At 34.0% G+C, this 20,664-nt stretch overlaps 2 protein-coding genes across 5 annotated transcripts in view; one reads left to right on the top strand and one right to left on the bottom strand.

The window, feature by feature from the left end:
• The window catches only part of LOC309507618 (1-phosphatidylinositol 4,5-bisphosphate phosphodiesterase gamma-2), a 210,805-nt gene that overhangs the window by 138,434 nt on the left and 51,707 nt on the right, over positions 1 to 20,664 (bottom strand). The window lies entirely within an intron of this gene.
• On the top strand, positions 1,219 to 13,687 carry gan (gigaxonin). The gene is made up of 12 exons (XM_082181696.1): positions 1,219 to 1,338; positions 1,442 to 1,633; positions 2,496 to 2,610; positions 3,341 to 3,691; positions 4,857 to 5,077; positions 5,182 to 5,303; positions 6,245 to 6,357; positions 7,804 to 7,956; positions 8,041 to 8,177; positions 9,851 to 9,985; positions 10,110 to 10,219; positions 11,139 to 13,687. Exons 2-12 carry the CDS (start codon positions 1,443 to 1,445, stop codon positions 11,318 to 11,320), a joined length of 1,830 nt encoding a protein of 609 aa, XP_082037822.1. The 5' UTR covers positions 1,219 to 1,338; position 1,442; the 3' UTR covers positions 11,321 to 13,687.

Below are 20,664 nucleotides of genomic sequence, written 5' to 3'. Positions count from 1 at the left end.
GTCCGGCCAGGATATTGTCATTTAAAAAGTGAAGTTGCAGCCCTCAACTGATGTTGATGTTGTCATCTTGTGTTTTGGCCTGAAGCGCCACCCTCCACCTATCTACCAATCACGAAGTCCGTAGTGTTTCGGCATCCGGGTTGCCAGCTCTGCTCTAGTTACCACAGCTACGTAGCAGCCTACGTTCCTGCTGGATCCTGCAGCCTATCTGGCAACCTCGAGTCAGGGGGAGGGGGAGGGGATACACCGTTCTACAGTAATTTGAAAGTGATTGCAGTACCAGTTTTGGCCACAATCTTACATACGGCTCCTTTAATAATTAGCACCAGGCCTATTAATTTGTAGTTGTTTGTGTGTGGGTTGTGAAATGCTTAAAAACCGCGAAAAGAATGTCTCAAAATCCAAATGAATCAAATGAGATTGACTTAGAAAAGACGTCAATGAATGCACGCGTGTCACCTGATCCACAAACGCACATCTTTTTTGTTGCATGCGCAAATTATGATGCACTAATAATACAAAAGAAAACATTTGTATTCACAAAAATGTCTCCGTTTGTACAAATTGCTACACATTCATTCAATTTAGAATTTTGCACACGCAAGTTGAAAGGCATGGTTGTATATTAAAACATATGAGCAACATTTATCAAGTTGATGGATTATAGTGCTTGCATGTGTTAATCATTTTGATACTATATTCATCCCATACAGAATCGTCAGTGCTGGCGCCTGTAAATTCAATGAAACCGTTGCTTTAACCAATCAGATAAATCAGTCAGACTTAATCAGCCAATCAGATTTCGATTTGACTGCAGCTGGGCCATCTAGCAGGCGTACAATAACGTCGGCATTTTCACATCCTTTGATTGGATGGTCAGAGCGCACACTATCACTGGTAGTCACAGTTATATATAACATACAAAATTAAACAGCATTTATAGTTGTTTAATGCTTTGAAAGTTGTTGAATGATATGAATATATAAATTATGATCTTAAATATTTCTTAAAGTTAAATTCTAAAATGAATAATTTGGTGTAATATTATATAATATTTTATACAGTAATTATATTCCCATATTTATAGGACAGTTCATAAAGTATTCCTAAATAAATACTCTAAAAGTGCTCTATTATTTTTTATTTATTTTTTAAGTAGAATTTTGTGGGGGGGAGGAAAGCTTTTATTTTGAAAAATTAAATCGCGCTTCCTGGTATCGTCACGAAGCGTCACTAACCTGCTGAATTGTTTTTCTGCAGTGTACGGTCCTCTGACACACAATGAGCAGCTGAAGTTACAGTGAGCATAAAGAACAAGTTTAAGTCAAGTACACTGGAGTGAGTTTGAATGATTTAAACCTGTAATTCTGTTTATATAAGACGAGGGTGAACCATGTTGTTGTTGTTGTTATGTTAACTGATCATCTGTCTGTTCCAACAGCATGTCCGACCCTAAAACAGCTGGAGCTGATGCTGGATCAGTGGTGTCAGACCCTCAACACTCCCAAAAGCTTCTAAGGGCCCTTCGGTCTTTAAGACAAGATGATTGTTTTCAAGATGCAGTGCTGGTTTTGGAAGGTGAACAGATTCCTGTTCAGAAAAACATTCTGGCTGCTGCTAGCCCATACATCAGGTATGAGAATAAGCTTGAAACTAGGATACATTTGCATGAAATGAGATCAGATCAGATCAGATCAGTAGAACTGGTATGTTTGCTCAGACATGTACCAGACCCTTGAGCAATGTGTCATATGGGTGTGCCACACAGCCCCACCTTGCCTGTTGCTTGGGTCAATTAAAGCAATAGTTCACCCAAAAAACAGAAAAGAAAAGTCATTTACACACCCTCATTTCAACTACTTTCAAAGACTTCTGCTGAACTTGAAAGGGGAGATTTTGATGAATGTCCCGGTCAGTCTTTTTTATGCTTTGACAATGACTGGCGACTAAACGCCCAGAAGGACACAAAATCACCACAAAAGAATGATAAAAAGGGTTGTTTAGTATTATTTATTTTTTGTAGCTTTTCTTAGAACATCCATGTGATTTTATGAATGTGCCATTATTCATTAGTACTAAAATAATGAAAAATTTAAACAAAAAAGTAAAATCTAATTCAAAATATGAACAAAAACAATAATGGTATCAATGCTAATATCACTAGGCTACTATGAACTTTGAGATGCATGAATTATTCGATACGTGAACTTTTCATTTGAAGCCATTTTTTCGAGGTCCCTTTTCTCTAATTGGATCCACTTTTTTTTTTGTCCGTTGACAATTCTGTTACACAAAACATTTCTGTCATGTACAAAAGAGCATTTTAATATAAGCAAATAGTTCACAAGACTGTTATGTAAAACCAAATCAGCCAAAACTGGAAAGTTTGTAAAAACGCTGTAGGGCATTTGATGGGAGTGCAACTCTCCAAGATATAAAGTCTGTCCTTTTATTAGATCCACAGTGAATTAACTCATGTTGCTACATGTTTGCAGGACCAAATTAAATTACAACCCACCAAAGGAGGATGGATCTGTATACAAAATCGAGTTGCAAGGGATCTCGATCACGACCATGAGACAGATATTGGACTACGTTTTCAGTGGGGAGGTAATTATATTACTTTACTTATACTTTATGTATGTTCCCGCAGTCATTAAATACCTGGACTTTTACAATTAGGATTTCTAGGCCTGGAAAAGCCTTATTAAAACTTAAAAACTTAAAATCTTTTCATGATTAAGACAAGACAACAACAGCATTACACACTTATTACTGTGACAAGATCAACATGCAATGTTGTTGATGGGGGAAAAAAGCAAGAATAAAATGTAGTTAAAAATTTAATAAAAACTTAAACAAAATCTCTATATTTTCTTCAACGAAAAAGTGGTAGACGTGAATAGTGGTAGAATAGTATTTTAAGGAAATAAAAGCCTCTATGAGCTTTCATGCTTAGGGTTGCCAAATGTCAAGTGACATATTGGTGATCATCAGTTTAACCATTATACACCTTAACTTATATATGACAACATTTTCATTGACTAAAACTAGACCAAATTTCCCAGACTTTTGGACAACTAAAACTTGACTACACACAATACTGGATGCTGTATTGTAGGTTGACTAAATATGATAAAAGCTAAAAAGTAACTTTGACACGGGACAAGAATAACACTACAAAAATAGCTGACAAAATTAACACTATTTATTTGTTAAAAGCTGTGGGAAAACTGTATATGAATTAGGAATGTATGTCACAAACTATTGGATTTCTATTTGGATATTGTCAGTGCTTCTCTAGCTGGCAGATTGTTGTCAACACATTTCTCTTTTCTAGATTACTCTAAGTGAAGACACTATCCAAGATGTGGTCCAGGCTGCTGATCTTCTTCTCCTCACTGATCTTAAATCTCTGTGCTGTCAGTTCCTGGAAAGCTGCATTACTGCAGAGAACTGCATCGGCATTCGGGTCTTCTCTTTGCATTACTGCCTGCACCACGTCTACCACGTGGCCACAGAGTTCCTGCAGACGCATTTTCGAGACGTGGCCAACACGGAGGAGTTCCTGGAGCAGCCGCCCGATCGCCTGTGTGAGCTGCTGTCCATAGAGAAGCTCAACGTGGGGAATGAGAAGCACGTGCTGGAGGCCGTGGTCCGCTGGCTCGACCATGACATTGAAGCTCGGCGAGTGAGTGGAACAGTTGTTTCTGGAGAGTTCCATATGCACAGGCATAGACAAACTTTAAACATAAATAATTAATTATAATTTCATATATATGTGTATATGTATATATATATATATATATATATATATATATATACACACACACACACACACACACACACACATATATACATATACTCATACACATACATACACACACACATATATATATATACGTGTGTGTGTATATATATATATATATATATATATATATATATATATATATATATATATATATATATATATATATTGTGTGTGTGTGTATATATATGTGTGTGTATGTGTATATTGTGGAAAGTAAGTTACTAATGCCGAATTTATGGATTAATTATTGTAAATGAGAATCATATTTAGGTCATGATTGTCAGTTTTTTGTGAACTAAATCTGCTGTTAAATGGCGAGATATTATATATTTGTGATTAGAAATAATCTCATTATGATTAAAAATAATGAATAAATTAATACATTTAGACCGGAATACCGATGATAAATAGAATACAAAAGTATATTTTTAATAAACATACAGCATTTATTTGTAGGGATGCACCGATATGAAAATATATATTTGAAAGCCGATAACCGATATATTAGCCGATATATCTAATTTCCAAATTTTTATATAATTTTTGAGAGCCTGATTACAAAAACAAGTCTCACCATTTAAAGCCATGTCACAAGCACACAATTATAATGATGTTCTCATAATTTTATGTAGCAGATATGACAGACTTGCACTGCTCTTGCACATGCAGTGATTCCAATCATGGCGAACAGCGCGCATCTGAAGTGTCTCAGCTAAAGGAAATAATCCATTATTTTTCGGCTTTTATATATCGGCCAAATTTTCTTATTGGGCTGCTAATGGTAACATTAAAAATTAACTGATACCGATATGGTGACCGATATATCGTGCATCCCTATTTATTTGAAATAGAAATGTTTTGTAACATTATTAAATTTTTTATTGTCATTTTTGATCAATTTATTTAAATATATCCTTGCTGAATAAAAGTATTAAAAAAATTACAAAAAAAATCTTACTGACCTCAAACTTTTGAATGGTGTTATTTGTTCTTTTGTTTGTTTTTATTCAGTCCTGTTTAATTAGGATGCCTTTTTTTTTTTCAGGTCCACATGAAAGAAGTGATGTCTGCCGTCTGGGTTCAAGGCCTGGACCAGTGCTACCTCCAGGAGCAGATGCTCGGAGACTCCCTGATGAGGGAGGTCATAAGGAATTGTTGTATGGACTCGCTGCGAGGAGCAATGCAGCACGGGGAGGCGCTGCTTGCTGCATTTAAACCCCGTGGCTACTCCGAGTGTATCGTCACAGTAGGCGGTGAGGAGAGGGCGTGAGTATGAACATGCTTTAAAAAATAAAACTAGATCATGAGATTATGCAAGGATAGGTTTGTAAGAAGTTTTTCCCCTGAATTCCTTTGTGTTTCTGATGTAGCTCTCGGACGCCCACGGCAGCGGCTCGCTGCATGTGTCCACTTTATGACCGAAACAGGCAGCTCTGGATTGACCTGAAGCCAATGAATGAGAGGCGAATTGGTCACGGGGTTGTGTCAGCAGGTTTGTACTAGCTCAGCATTGTGAGGCAATAGAGCTTACACTCTTCTGTTATTTGTTTAGTTATTTAGTTTAAGTTATTTGAACTCTAAGACTTATGATTATGAATAATGACACAATCGTAAACTAAATATTCCTGTGATATATATTACTATTTAAAAGTTTGGGGTCAGTGGTAAGGTTTTTTAATTTTTTTTATTTGTTTGTTTATTTATTTATTTAAATAAATTGATACTTTTATTCAGCAGGGATGCATTAAATTGACCAAAAGTGACAGTAAAGACATTTATATTGATAAAAAATATTTCAATTTCTAATAAATGCTTTTTGTTTTACTTTCTGGTCATGAAAAAAATGTGTCACTGTTTTCACAAATATATTAAGCAGCACAAACTGTTTCAAAATTGATAATAATAAGAAATGTTTTTGAATGACTTTTGAAGGATCATGTGACACTGAAGACTCTGGAGTAATGGCTGCTGGAAATTCAGCTTTGAAATCACAGGTTTTTACTGTATTTTTGATCAATTAAAAGCAGTCTTGGTCAGCATAAGAGACTTCTTTTAAAAATATTTTAAAAACAAAAAAATCATGCCAACCCCTTAATTTTCTTAATTTTCAGTCATTCACTTATACAGACGAAATAAACCCCATAGCTTAAATGTTCCTGATTCCGTCGGCTATTTGTTGTAGCATACAGTCTGGAAAAGATGTAGAACACCCTTGTGTCTTGTTTTAGTGTATTCACAACAATATAAATCCATCATATGCTCTCCTTAGAATTTTCCAAAATATAAAACGATTAATGGTATTAGACTTCATATGACTTGAGTTCTGACTTGTTGCGCAGAGTTCATCCCGAGGATTATTATGCTTCTATTACTTACATTTATAATCGCTGTTAGTACTTATAAATAATTAACTGAGTCTGCCTGTCCAAACAGAGGGGTTCCTGTTTGCAGTAGGAGGAATGGATGAGAATAAAACTGTCCTGAGCAGTGGAGAGAAATATGACCCAGAGACCAACAGCTGGACCCAAATCCCACCAATGATGCAGGTATTCCTCTTAGAGATATGCTCAATTATTGACTAGTTGGTGGGTTCCATAAGTTGGTCTTATGGAAACCCTGTATTAGGCTAATTTAGAGTGTGTTCTTCCATTCAAAAAAGGTACGGCGCACAACAGAATTAAACATCTTAAGACATTTTTTTACTATTTACACACTTACATTTCTGAATGAATTACTTATCCTATGAAGCATTGTGAATTATGTAAGTGATTAAAAAAAACAAAGGGCAATGAAAAAGCAATGACATCGCTTGTGAAGTTCCTCATTTGCAAGTCGCTGTGGATAACAGTGTCTGGTAAATGGAGGTAAATGGGGAAATTGCTACTGTTGGACTAGTAAATGAACCAGCATAGTTTATTTCAGATATTTAAAGATAAATATTCAATTTAAATAAAGGAACCTGTTTACTGATTTCAACTGGTTGAAAATGCTCTATATAATATAGTCACATCTTGAAACATGCACCAATGCTTAATTTTTCTCTATATCCTAATAATTTGTTAGCAACGTGTATTCTTTACTTTGATGAGCTCATTGTTCCTGCCTTAAATTAATGCTTTGTGTAAATTAACACATTGATAGATAATTGTGTGATTTGTATATACATAATATATAACATGCATTTTCTGTAAAGCTGCTTTGAAACGATATGTATTGCGCTATATAAATTAATGTGAATTCAGGGTTCCTACTCCGTTTGGAAAAGTACGGAATTTGATTCGAGTAATTTTCAGGTCTGGAAAAGTATGGAAAAAAAAGTGTGAAAAATATTTGTGTTTCCACACTATTGACCCTATTCAGTTTTCTAAAATGTCTAAAAAATAAATGTTGGCCTTTCACACAGGCTTAAAAATATACATTTCTCTATTTTAATCTAGTCTCAGTTTTATGAACCAATATCAATTCTTAAATCCAAAGAATTGATTTTAGTCTATGCTGTTTTCAGTTGATGAATAAACAAAACTTTGTAGCGCCTCCCATCCAGTAAATCGCAATAAGCTTTGAGCTTTGTTACTTTTGTTATGAAACAAAGTCTCAGCTTTCAAACGAAGTAAACAGTTGAGAAAGAAAGAGCATGTGTAACAGTATAATGGATCCGTGCGTCAGGTCTTAAAGTTACAGCAGCCTAATATATCTGCTGCCAAATTATGAGATAATATTTAAAATATCTATATGGCAGTTTTTCCCCATGGTATCGACGTCAAAATTGTGGCCAGTAAAAAATGATCTTTACCTTAAATAATGCTGTGTGAACTATTTATGTTAAATATGGTCAAAAAAATTGTTTGGAAGGAGATATGGAAATTTGAGTTTGGAATTTTGAAATGGAAAATGTGTAAGAACCCTGTGAATTGAAATATCATTATGATGCCGTTCTTACAAGAAACCACTAGGTGTCAGTATTGTAATATTGTATTTTCTTGTCTGCCCAGGCCAGACAGCACTTCGCCATGGCGGAGCTGGATGGGATGATCTATGTTTTGGGTGGAGAGAACGAGGACACTGAGGTCCTTCTCACGATGGAGGTGTTTGACCCCCATTGTAACATCTGGAGAACACAACCAAAAATGACCACAGTGCGCAAGGTGAGATTTAGCTCCTTTTTTATTGCACGAATCCACACACTGCAATATTCATGTTTCTCATACTTTTGCCTCTCTATTCTTCAGTTTGGTAGCTGTGCCACCATGAAAAAGAGACTGTACGTGATGGGCGGCGGATCGTACGGGAAGATTTATGACTCAGTGGAGTGCTATGACCCCAAAACCCAACAGTGGACAACAGTCTGCCCTCTTAAGGAGAGGAGGTAATGTGTACACAAGGATGTTTACTGTTATCTATCAGAAAGTGCTTTCCAAAGCAACTTACAAACACTTGCTTATTAGTCCGTTCATGTAGTATGGCAATAATGCTATTCATGATCAACAAGTTAACACGATAAAGTCAGTATGAAATCAAAATTAACTGGTTTTTATGGAACATTGCCACATTTATTATAAATGATTTATCCGTGCAGATTGTCACCTAGAGCCAGTCATATGCAAATGTATTTGCCCTTGTGATGTCACAGATCCTGCAATATTAAAATGAGCAGTTTTTCGAACTTGATTAAATAAATTCTTTATAATGAGGGGGACTTTTTAAGCAATGAAACTTAAGGGATGTTTTAATGGCACAAAGACCTCTTATATGTCAAAAGATCAAGGCAAATGTGATTTCTCATGCCATGACCACTTTAACTGTATTTTTATATAACAGCAAGTGTTTCACTGTGCCCTAGCAATTTGTTACAAAACATTATTTCAACTGTAAAAGAGGTTGATGTAATTTTATTACATTTAGGTAACCAGGTTTTCAAAAAGCAGAAACTGAAAAAGCAGAAACGGCAGAAATATCATTCAGCATAACTTGCGTTCAATATGCGCAAATACTGGATGCTCAAAGCAGTAGATGTGAATTTAGAGAATGTGTTTCCCATCCTGTGTATGACGCAGAGAAATGTCATAACTTAAACAGATTACATTTTAAAATGCAAAGGCAGCACATCTTCATAAGGGTCTGACAACTATGAAAACTGAGAGACGCCCTACGATCTGTGATGTCTTACAGATGTGTCTTTAGTACAATAGTAGTCAAGGGACCTATCAGTCTAACCCATATAACTGGGAACACTTGATCACCATCTGGAGGAACATAAATAGTCATTTTTCTTGGTGTTCTTGTCTTGTTTGGAGTATAATTGTGTCCATAGCTCTGTTTTCTGTTACACAACCTAATGGGCTGCCTAGTGCCTTTAAAGGCAGCATCCGAACCGTCACGAAACCTCATAAGTAACTGATTTGGGACTCTGCATTGGCAGTAACTCTGCATGTAGAAAATAACACATGATTCACAATTGATTTCAATAGAGTTTGATTTTATCTTGTCGCAATTGGGAACCCATTGTGGTCAGTAAGATAAAAAAAAATACTTTTATTCTGGAGGGATGCATTCAATGGATCAAAAGTGACAGTAAAGACATCTGCAATTTTACAAAAATGTTACAAAATAATACTGTTCTTTTGAGCTTACCATTCATCAAAGAATCCTGAAAAAATCACTGTTTCCGCAATAATATTAAGCAGCACAACTGTTTTCAACAGTGTTCATATTTTTGAATACCGCATCAGCATATTAGAATGATTTCTGAAGGATCATGTGACACTGAAGACTAGATGAATGACTGCTGAAAATTTAGCTTTGCCATCACAAGAATAAATTTCATTATGAAATATCTTACAATAGTTATTTAAAATTTTAATAGTATTTCACAATATTTGTTTTTACTGTATTTTTCCCAAATAAATGCAACCTTTGTGAGCATTTTGCACTCAGCTATATTCTTAGCGCAAGGTATCTTTTACGTATCTTTGCTAATTGACAGTGTGATTTGTTGAGAACATTTTTAAACTTTTAAATTTTAAACTGGGTTTTCCTCAGATTTGGGGCAGTAGCATGTGGCATTGGACAAGAGCTCTACGTTTTTGGAGGCGTGCGGAACAGAGACGCCGACAATCCCGAGTCCAGTCAGATGACCATATGCAAGTCTGAGTTCTTCCATGATGAGCTAAAAAGGTGAGCTCTTCAATGCAACACTCATACAGAGCAGGACCAATATGTATTGTGAAAAGCGCTATACAAATAAATGTGAAAATGGAAGGAAATGTGTATGCTCATGCGTGTCCTCCCTTGCCCTCAGGTGGGTGCTCTTAGATGACCAAACCCTCTGCATACAAGCCACATCATCTTTTGTGTATGGAGCCGTTCCCATTGGTGCCAGTATTTATGTGGTTGGAGAACTTGACACTGGTAAGCTGATAAGGACTTATAATCGCACTTTATCCTCTATCTACGAACGTCTTTTTTTATTCAGATATCGTCAAATTCAGTCCTTGAGAAGGTCAAAAAATGGTGCTGTGATAACTTCTTCATTCAAGCTACAACCACTGCATATTTGAACTTTTTAACATTTCAAGGGCCAAAAATCAGTAAGCACAAGCTACTTTGAAAAGTTACAAGCAACTAATGTATTATAGGTAGGTAAATTAAGTCAAGCTAACCTGTACACAAAACTATTAATGTCATTAAGGCATGATTTATTTGAATCAGGCATATTAGAGTTAAAACTAAAACCACAAAAAAACATTGAAATAAGTTGCCAAGGAAACATTTCTCATTTTTATTTAGTTTAACTTGATGTTCTAAAATAACTAAAACTAAAACCGAAATAAAAACTATATAGGTATATTAAAAAAAAATGTTTAAAAAAAATATATAATAATAATATAACCTATAATAGTATCTCAATTAAACTAAAATAACACTGTTTTAAATGACGAATTCGACGAATCAATGATAATCACACACTTTATTCAACAATTACAGCAAATTACTGTATATAATAACATTTTCAAATTAAATAGTTTTATTATAAAACAATTATTAACAGAAGTATATAAAAAAAATAAAAAAAAAACATGATAATAATATAACAATGTATTGTATTACAATACAAAGTGCCACTTGTTTGATTTCTGGGAATACTACTGAATGATGAGTCAAATTAAATGAATCTTTTTATAACCAGGGTATTGATATCAACTGCTTAAATTGAACAGATTTGCTCAAATGAGCCACATTTTGCAATTGTACTTGCTTGTTCAGTTATAATGCTCGACACACAATAAAACGTGACAAAAATGTTATTAGAGCAATATTTTGTTTGCAGGCTCCAATTTTGACTATGTCCGGGAGTTCCGCAGAAGTACGGGTACCTGGCACTCCACCAGACCCCTCATGCCCTCTGATCTGAGTAAGATCAGCTGTGCCGCCCTACGCATCGCCAACTGTAAGCTGTTCCGCCTGCAGCTCCATCAGGGACAGTTCCAGATCCGGGTTCCAGCCACATAAACAACCGGCATCCTCACCACTCCTCCCTCATCTGCTGGTTTGGAGGAAGGAGGATGCAGGGGATTGTTGAATTACATTGGCTACGGATGAGGTTTGGTTATAATGTGAGAAAGTCCTGTTTTTTTTATGTTTGATTCCGTTTCTTAGAGGATAAATTATACATCCTTTTTTTACATGACTCCCAATCACAGGAAATGTTGTTACATTAGACGGGACCTGCTCACTATACTACCTGCTTCATTTGAATAGTTTACGATGTGTTTTACCTGGCAGTTGTTGTAGCTTGTTATTTGACGCAAACATTTTTGAACATTGGTGAAGGAGGTCAAAATTGCCTATTTTATACCGTCTTAAATGTGGGTTCAGTAAGTAAGGGAACAAATCAAGAACTAATCAGGGCTAGTGGTATGTTAGTATCAAGCACAATTATGTTGCTAATGTAAGTGTCTGTGTAGCTACTGTACAATCATGTGTTAGATTATTTAAACAATATAAGTCTTAATATAAGACCTTTCAGAGTGATTAATCTCATTCTTTTGCTGTTAATTAGATTAATATTGAATTTTAAATTTGCCTTTTATGTGTATATATTTATCATTTTTAAATAATATGTTTGTTTATATATAAATACACACACACACACACACACAATAATATAAAAAAATCCACACAATAAAAAAAAGAATATACTGTGTATGTATGTATATATATATATATATATATATAAATACACACACACACGCACAATAATATAAAAAAATCCACACACAATAAAAGAAATCATATACTGTGTATGTATGTAGGCTATGTGTATATATATATATATATATATATTAGTGCTGGGCAAAGATTAATCGCGATTAATCGCATCCAAAATAAAAGTTTGTGTTTGCATAATATATGTGTGTGTACTGTGTATAATTACTTTGTATATATAAATACACACATATGCATGTATATATTTAAGATTTTTTTTAATTTATATATAAATTATTTATATTTATATATAATATAAATTATGTATAAATACATATACATTATATACATGCAAATATTTCTTAAATACATGCATATGTGTGTATTTATATATACAAAATAATTATACACAGTACACACATATTATGCAAACACAAACTTTTATTTTGGATGCGATTAATCGCGATTAATCTTTGCCAAGCACTAATATATATATATATCTTCCTGCATATGTTTGCTAAATGTCTTCTTTCTTTAAAGGCCTCTTTATTAACCTTGTTCAGGATGAATTTCAATCTTGTTGAACTTCACTGATTAGTAAATTTAATGTTAAATTAGTTCAATAAATGCCGTTAAACAATTCATTAGTCTCAAAAGATAGCCTTAGTTAATATGCAAATTAAGACGTGTTTTCTGATCGGAGGTTCTTGGACAAGAATATCACAAGTTTACATTTTAGACTAATTCATACGCGGTTTATTGTCGAAGTAAAACCTGAAGGTGGTGGATCTTTGCCTTTTTATGTGTGATGGTCTTCCTGTCTACTGATCACATTTTGCCGTTGGTCTTGTATCCAGGGATTCAAAACACCACAGCATGTCAGAAATAGATGCAAGTTGCTGGTCTCACCCTTATGTGGCGAGATGTATTTTGTGAATGACCTCTGAACTGGCTTTCCTGTCAGTGTGGATGGTTTTGGCATCTGGTGACCCCATTTGTTCTGTGCATGATTCAGCTGCTGCTGTCTGTTCTAATTGAAGGGACGAACATTGCATATTCACCACCATAGAAATGCACACCAATAGCAGGAATAAATACCAGACTTTCACACACTGGACTCTAACATTGGTCCAAATTTATGAGAAAGAGAAATATAGATGAAAGAAAATATTTACAGGACCAAGTTGTGGTGTCTGCACCAATGTGGTCACTGGTCACTAGATTGAAGATGTTCACTGAACAACAATGTTTGTGTAAGTTGTTCTTTCTGTATCATCACAAAACGTGCGGTTGTTATTGACAACTAATATAAAATTGTACTTGCAGAATGCAGAATATACCAACTATGCATGATATGTAATGTGTGTTCCTTGCCAAGATTTCACACACAATACATGCTCATGAAAACGGTCAACCCACTCACTTAACTATAAACATTGTCATGACTCCAGTTGCACAAAACACTAAAACACTTGGTGTCTGCCAGAACGTTGTGATTAATAAAATGTTGCATAATGTTTATGCAAATTGGTGTTCTGGTATAAAAGGGACATTTTCACTATGGAATTTTCACACCTTTTTTGTGATGTTTTGGAGTGCGAGTCAGGCTTAAATTTGTCTCTAAAGTACAGTAATGTTGAAATCTGCCTCGTAATAAAATCTCTTGCAGAAGTCTGTGTTGTTTCTTTTATGTGGATTTTAAAATGCATGAAATGGAAGAGGGAATTTAAATATATCAAAAAAGTTATATATATATATATATATATAATTTAAAATATATTTAAGATTTTTGCATTGTTTAATTATGAAACGTCCAATTTAATTTAAAACAAATTCGCATTAATTAGATGCAAAAATTTTAATTATTTACATTTTCAGTTTTTTTGTACAATGAGCGAAAATTACAGTGAGAATCACATCTGAGAATGAAAAAATTTTCTTCAAAAAATAAATACATAAACTACGTAAAACGTCTGGAGGCAGTCATGAGAATTTCTACACTGTAAAAAAAAAATCAAGTTGAGCTAGCTTAAAAAAATAAGGCAACCTATCGCATTCAACTTTTTAAATTAACTCAACTAATTCACAACAGTTAAAATCAACTTAAATACTGTTGTTCATCTAATGAGTACCAGGTAATCTTTTGAAGATTATTGTATTATTCTGAAGATAAATTTCTTGTCAAGACAAAAAAAAAAAAAAAAGTTGAGCCAACTTGAAAAAATAAGGCTACCTATCGCACTCAGCTTCTCAAGTTAGCTTAACTAATTTGGTCCAGTTAAAGTCAATTTAAAAACTTTTGTTCATCTACACTGTAAAAAATCCAACTTACGTTTTGTATGACAAATTCGGTTTTTAAAGTTTATTCAACTATTTAACATGAAAAAAGTTGAGAAAAGTTGAGATAACTCAAACACGTAAGTTGAGTAAACTCAAAAATGTAAGTTGAGTAAACTCAAAAATGTCCTGCAGCTGGTTGCCTTAAACTTTTAAGTTTTCTCAACTTTATTTTTATTTATTTTTTACAGTGTATAAGTAAGAGATCTTTTTAACTTCAAAGTCTTGTCAAAACAACCAAAGAATGCAATGCAAGCAAGAGAAATGTGCTTAATTGGCATGAAAATAATGACACAATGCCAATAGACTTTTTTTTGCATTAAACAAGTATACATTTGATCATAATTTGATAATAGAAATAAAATAATAAAAAATACTATTTATAATACTATTTTTTTCTTTTGATTTGGAGTTGAAATGTTTGTCATTCACTCATGCATGCTGTATGGCTTAAATGCAATGCACTTCTTTCACACCAGCTCTCACATTGACACATTTCTTTGAACAGTAACATTCTGTTTTTTTCTACTTCTTCCTGTATTTAGTATTGATTCCTCTCAGTTATACAGATTAAAAATTAGCAAGAGGCATTCCATCAAGAAGGTGAATGTGACGGTTGGTATTTGAGTGAGCATAGCACCCGTTCACTCAGTACACAAGTAATAATAACGTCTCGTAAAACTGAAACACGGCCGGGAATTTAGTCTCTTGTAAGCAAGTCTTGATTGTTGCATAACTCTGGTATGTTACCAAAGTGGGGTTTTTTAGTGGTGTAATGGGTGCCATCATAAGTTGTGTCTATGAACATGTTTGGTCTCGTGTGTATGAATAAACAGTACAGGCAGGCATTGGATTAACAGGATTACTGAAGATAAACAGGATGGGGTAAAATCACTCAAACTGGGCCGCTCACATGACAGGACTTAAATTTAACCAGAGGTCTTGTGACTGTGACACTGATGGGTAGCTAGTGCTGCTGAGATAGGCATGCTGGGTCTTGCTGGACATCCTAAAGTCCTTTGTGACCTAGGACTGCAAAATATATGAAAACGGGCATGTGTCGATTTCTAGACATGAAATCAACATTGAAGTTATTTGGTTTTAATCTTTTAGCTTTAAGGTCTTCAATGTGTAATCCAGGGTTTGTTATTTTTAACTTGCTAACTAAAATAATAATAATAAACATTTTCATTACTTTAAATAAAATAAATATTAACTGAAAAAAAATAAGTTTGCATTTTTTATATATTTTATTTTATTTACAGTTAATGTTTATTTTATTTCAAGTAATTATTTTTTTTGTGATAAACTTAATGAAATGTAGAAAACTCAAAAACGCACAAAGAAATTACTAAAAATGACCAGAAAATATAATTCAAAATATTAACAAAAGCTATAATAGTGTATCAATAATATGTGTGCTCCACTTTAGTTGACAAAATTCATAAACAATGTCAACAACATGTCCAGGTCGCATTTCACCGTATATATATATTTTTTTTTTTCTTTTTTAGAAAACAAAACTATTTTGGGTCTATTTTGGATATTTTTATTTTTTGGAATTATGACATTATCTTTATGATAGTTAAACACATCTCACACAATTCGTAATACTGTAATATTTCTCAAATGATCTACATTTGTGTTCCATAGAAGAAAGTCATATAAATTTGAATCGACATGATTTATCATTTTTTTTATATAATTTTTTATCTCTTTCGTACTCGTTTAAAACCCATTAATCTCATGGCATTATTTATGCAATTTCAGTATAAATGCATTCATGCCACTTCTGAGCTGCAATAAACATCTGTAAATATACCTTTAGATTTTTCAGAGATCTTTAGACAATTCAGATGCAGCTTCCGAAAACAAATCATTGCTGTTGGAGCCTAAAAGTTTGTGTAATAAATTCTATGTTGAATCAAATAAAAATGTTCTTCTAAAGCTACTTTTTGTAATGTCTATTTGATGCTTTTCTCATTTAACACAATAATGACTTTATCTTTTGGGGGTAGTTTCTCAGCCAAATTTGATGTGCAATTAATTTGATTAATTAATCTGCACATTATGTAACTATTCAGATGAAAAATTTTGAATCACTTGAATCAAAATTGAGGATAATGAGGGTGTAAAACGAGGCATATTTGTGGGGGAAATGTGCTTGAAAATCCATGGTACTTAATAGTTATAACTTTTGATTACCTGAACTAAAGATTTTGCATGAAGTGAAAGACTTTTTACAAAATCCACTACATAGACTGAAAAAAAAGTTCCTTGCAGAGGTTTCCTGTAAAGGCCACATCATCAAAGAAACAAACAACTACAGACAGCTGTTTCACTTTCAGCTTAAGTTTACAGCATGTGACTGAGTGTTGCATACTGTAGGGTCCAAACAAGCGACTTTTCGAAATCCATTGGTCAGATTGAGGAATGCGAATGTGATGGAAAAAGGCCAGATTATATTTGGTGTGCATGCAAAACTCATTTGAATGCAAGTCTGTAAGATTTATGATTTCCACATTCTGACACCTCTAATATCAACCCACCATGTTCACTCACACCATAAACAGAAGACTTCCTCCTCTACATTTGTTTTGATTTGTGAATGACTTCGTATGATCTGTTCGGCCTGATTCACTTCCTCGTCGAGAGGCTGGTCAGGAGGTATGCAGTTCATTTGATTGTGGAAGTCAAGTGATGCAGTTTGTCTTTCTTACTCACCATTTTGGTTGCTTACACAGTACAAACGTTACCACATATTCCCAGCAGGGATTGTGATGCCTTCACCCCAGTAACCATACATGGAATAAAGACGTCAGTGAAAAGGCAGGGCAGTGTGTGAATGTGAGATTAATCAGGCTGGTATCAGTCCTTGAGGTGGTGATCTCATTATCTGCACTGACTCCACAGACCGTACAATTTTCATTCATCAGCAGAATACACAGTGTAAGATATGACAGTCCCACCCTCAACAAATATCTCATCAGGAATGGAGGGTGTTTTGTCCAAACCCGTTTGACTGTCCTAATTTCCATTGAAAGGGAATTTCTTAAGAATGTTCCATCTACGTTTTTTGAATATAATAAAAGCGTGAAATTTGACTATATGCAAAAGACTGACTATATTCCTAGGAAGAATGTCTTACGGTCTTGGACTAAATGATGATGTATTGTTAATTTGGTGATCTATAATCTAATAATATTTATATTTTAATTAAATGAATGTACTGTATTTCATTTCAATAATGATTTTCTTTAATATTTTTGAATTTCAGACTTCTAAACAATATTCACATTTAAATTATGGACTTTATTTAAAATGAAAAAAAAAATGTATGCTATTTTTCAATTAATGCAGTATATTTTCAGTTCACATTCATTTCAATAGCGCTTTTCAATATACACATCGGTTCAAAGCAGCTTTACAGAAAATGCATGAGAGGTTATTATCAGAGATAACTGTCTAAGTTATGTATTTCAAAATGTACAAATCACAGTTAGCTAAAAACTAATTTATACAATGTAATAATTTAAGGCAGAAGCAATGAGCTCATTGAAGTAATTAATACTTGTTTGGGGACATTCTACCAGAAACGTACATTTCCACTTATAAAAAAGCTTGTGTATTTAAGACACAAATGGAGTAAAAGTATTTAAAATCCATTGACCGTAGGCAGATTCACATAGCAAGTGCCACAAAAGTCACCAAATTCCATATCATTCAGATGAAATAAAAAATAAAATAAAAATTCAAAATGCTCATTTGTTTTGGTCTAAATTAAACCCCCCCAAAAATACTAGAGGGTTGATAACAAAAAATGATTGTGCTAGAGCACTGTAGTCTCAGATTGAGAGTGCAGATAAGAATCTCACTTCCCTTTAACTTGCTGATACAAAAGGCCGTTTCATAAGTCTGTTTGCATCTGAGCACTGGTGCATTTTAGTGAAGGATTTTACCACTTGAATTTGGAAGTGTATGAACAAACACTATCTCTGTTGGTTTTGGTCATCTGCTCCGCACTGCCTCTGCTCATTCTGATAAAATATGTTGTCACTAATGCGTTAGGAAAGATTACAAGCACAATAACAATGTTGTCAGAGGCGGGGGAGTGTTCGTTTTTGTGACTGAGCCTTTGTTTAGAGTACGGGTGGCCCTGCTTGCTTCGGCCTCCCAAGAAATCTTGTGCACTTAATGCGGAATGAGAGCGAGCGGTCAGAAGTAGTATCCCAGTTGAATAAATATCAAACTCAAATGACCAAATGTGGGCCTATTTATTTTCAGACATTGCTCTTTAAGTCAAACAAAAGTCGGACGGAGGGCTGTGAACTGCAACACAATGAGGGGAATTTTAAACTTCGTAATTTTGCATAGTGTCAAGCTCAATTACTTTCAAGACTATTCTAAATTATGACACATTTGGGGAATTCTTTTCCAATCTTCTCCAGACTAATATATATATATATTTTTATTTTTATTTTTTTTTATAGGTGTTGAGTTTACAAGAGAATACACCATTGCATTACGGTATTTTGAAAGTTGTCACATATATTTTATGTTTATACATTTTATACAATTAATTAACTATTTATTTTGGCAGAAACAATGCTTTGATTTTTATTTGATTTTTGTTGTTGGTATGTTTCCTTTTCTATTTTAATTGTTTTATTTGTGCAGTTTAAACAAGACTCCTGAAAAGCCATTTAAAAAGCATGCAACACATTTTGAATACCAATATAGAAGATATTTTTCTAATTTCCAGAAGATATCTGGAATCAGCTTTCCCATGTATTTGATGTCTTATTCTTTAAAAAAAAAAAAAAAAAAAAAAATTATATATACATTTAGGTGACTTTTTATGGGTTGCCCATCCCCCCAAAATCAATTTTTTATTCAGCTGAACTGGTTATATATTAGGAAAGCTTGTGAACCACAGGACAGATGGCTCATCTTCAGCAACAAAGAAGCCTTACAGAATGAATGTGTACAGAAAATAACAGTATGACATAAACCCCGTGTCCTCTATGGCAAGCTGTTTTAATATTTATTCTTTTACATTAGAGCTGCAGTCCATTACTTTTTTGTGCTCAAAATGTACTTAATTTATATATAATAAGCGTTTTCCAAACCGTATTTTGTCTTATCCTGAATCACGGTACACCTAATAAGGGTTTATATTCTGACTATTCAGACTGGTTCGGGTCGTACCGCTGCGGAGTTGCCCAATACCTGTATGACTCACATAAACAGAGAGAAGTAGCTCCGGTTACAATTGTTCTGCAAGAGACAAGTTTTATTAACCGCTAGAGCACCAAAAGTTAAGGACTGCATCTTTTATAGGCTACTTTTTGAAATAACTAGTAAGTATCCAATAGCGAATAATATATTTTACAATTTTATTTTTACTAGTTGCACTCTAATAAATAATGGGTTAAAAACAACCCAATATGGGTAATTTTTGGAAATCCAGCATTGGGTTAAGTTAAATGTTTCACCCAACATGCTGGGATGTCTTATTTAACTATTTTTGAACATTACTATATTGCTGGGTTAAAATTTACCTAAAATTGTATGGTTGGACATTAAAAAATACATGTAAAATTACTACAGTAAGAACACAGGCAACTGTAATAATCAAAAGGAACATTTATTAATAAGCACAAACACCCGGACGGACAAAAAGAGTAAAAACAACGTATGACGTAAAAAGCATGTATGTGAGTGAGAAAAAGTGCAGAAAATAATGAAAAACTCAACAGTTATACAGCTTATAAGGTAAAACGAAATTGCTGTCTACATTTTTTATATATTTAAGAACAAATTTGACCATATTTATTTTTTCTACACACTAACGCTACAGCCAAAACCATAAGACTGAGTGCACTGTGCAGCTAAGAAACACAGATTTAAAGCCTGTAATAAACACCAAAAGTTGGTAATCATCTAATCAACTATTGTAGCGATTTTACTCTCTCCGTTTAAAAGCACTCCTCTCAAGTGCCATATTCCACCTTGTTCAGTTCCCTCTCATTAGACCCCGCTATAGTTTAAGAAGAAACATCTTTCTCACTGCAATCAGTTTCAAAGTTCTCTCTTCTCCTCTTCGATTAGATTTCTTCTTTTTTTGCTACATATATTCCTGTCATAAGCGCAGCGAGCACTGATATGCTCATTTTGGGAGCTGCTGCTTTTTCAGTTTCAGTTCCCGCGGCGCTCACCATGCCACCAGTCCAGTTTTAAACGAACACGTTCCTCGCTGCACATTTGTAAAGTTCTCTATCTCTGCTTTGACTAGTTTCCTTTTAGTTTTC

The sequence above is a fragment of the Leuciscus leuciscus genome (genome assembly GCF_965113295.1).
Source record: "Leuciscus leuciscus genome assembly, chromosome: 10".
In the NCBI taxonomy this organism is placed as follows: Eukaryota; Metazoa; Chordata; class Actinopteri; order Cypriniformes; family Leuciscidae; genus Leuciscus; species Leuciscus leuciscus.
Note: the sequence above shows the minus strand (reverse complement) of the source record. Positions and strands in the feature narration are given on the sequence as shown.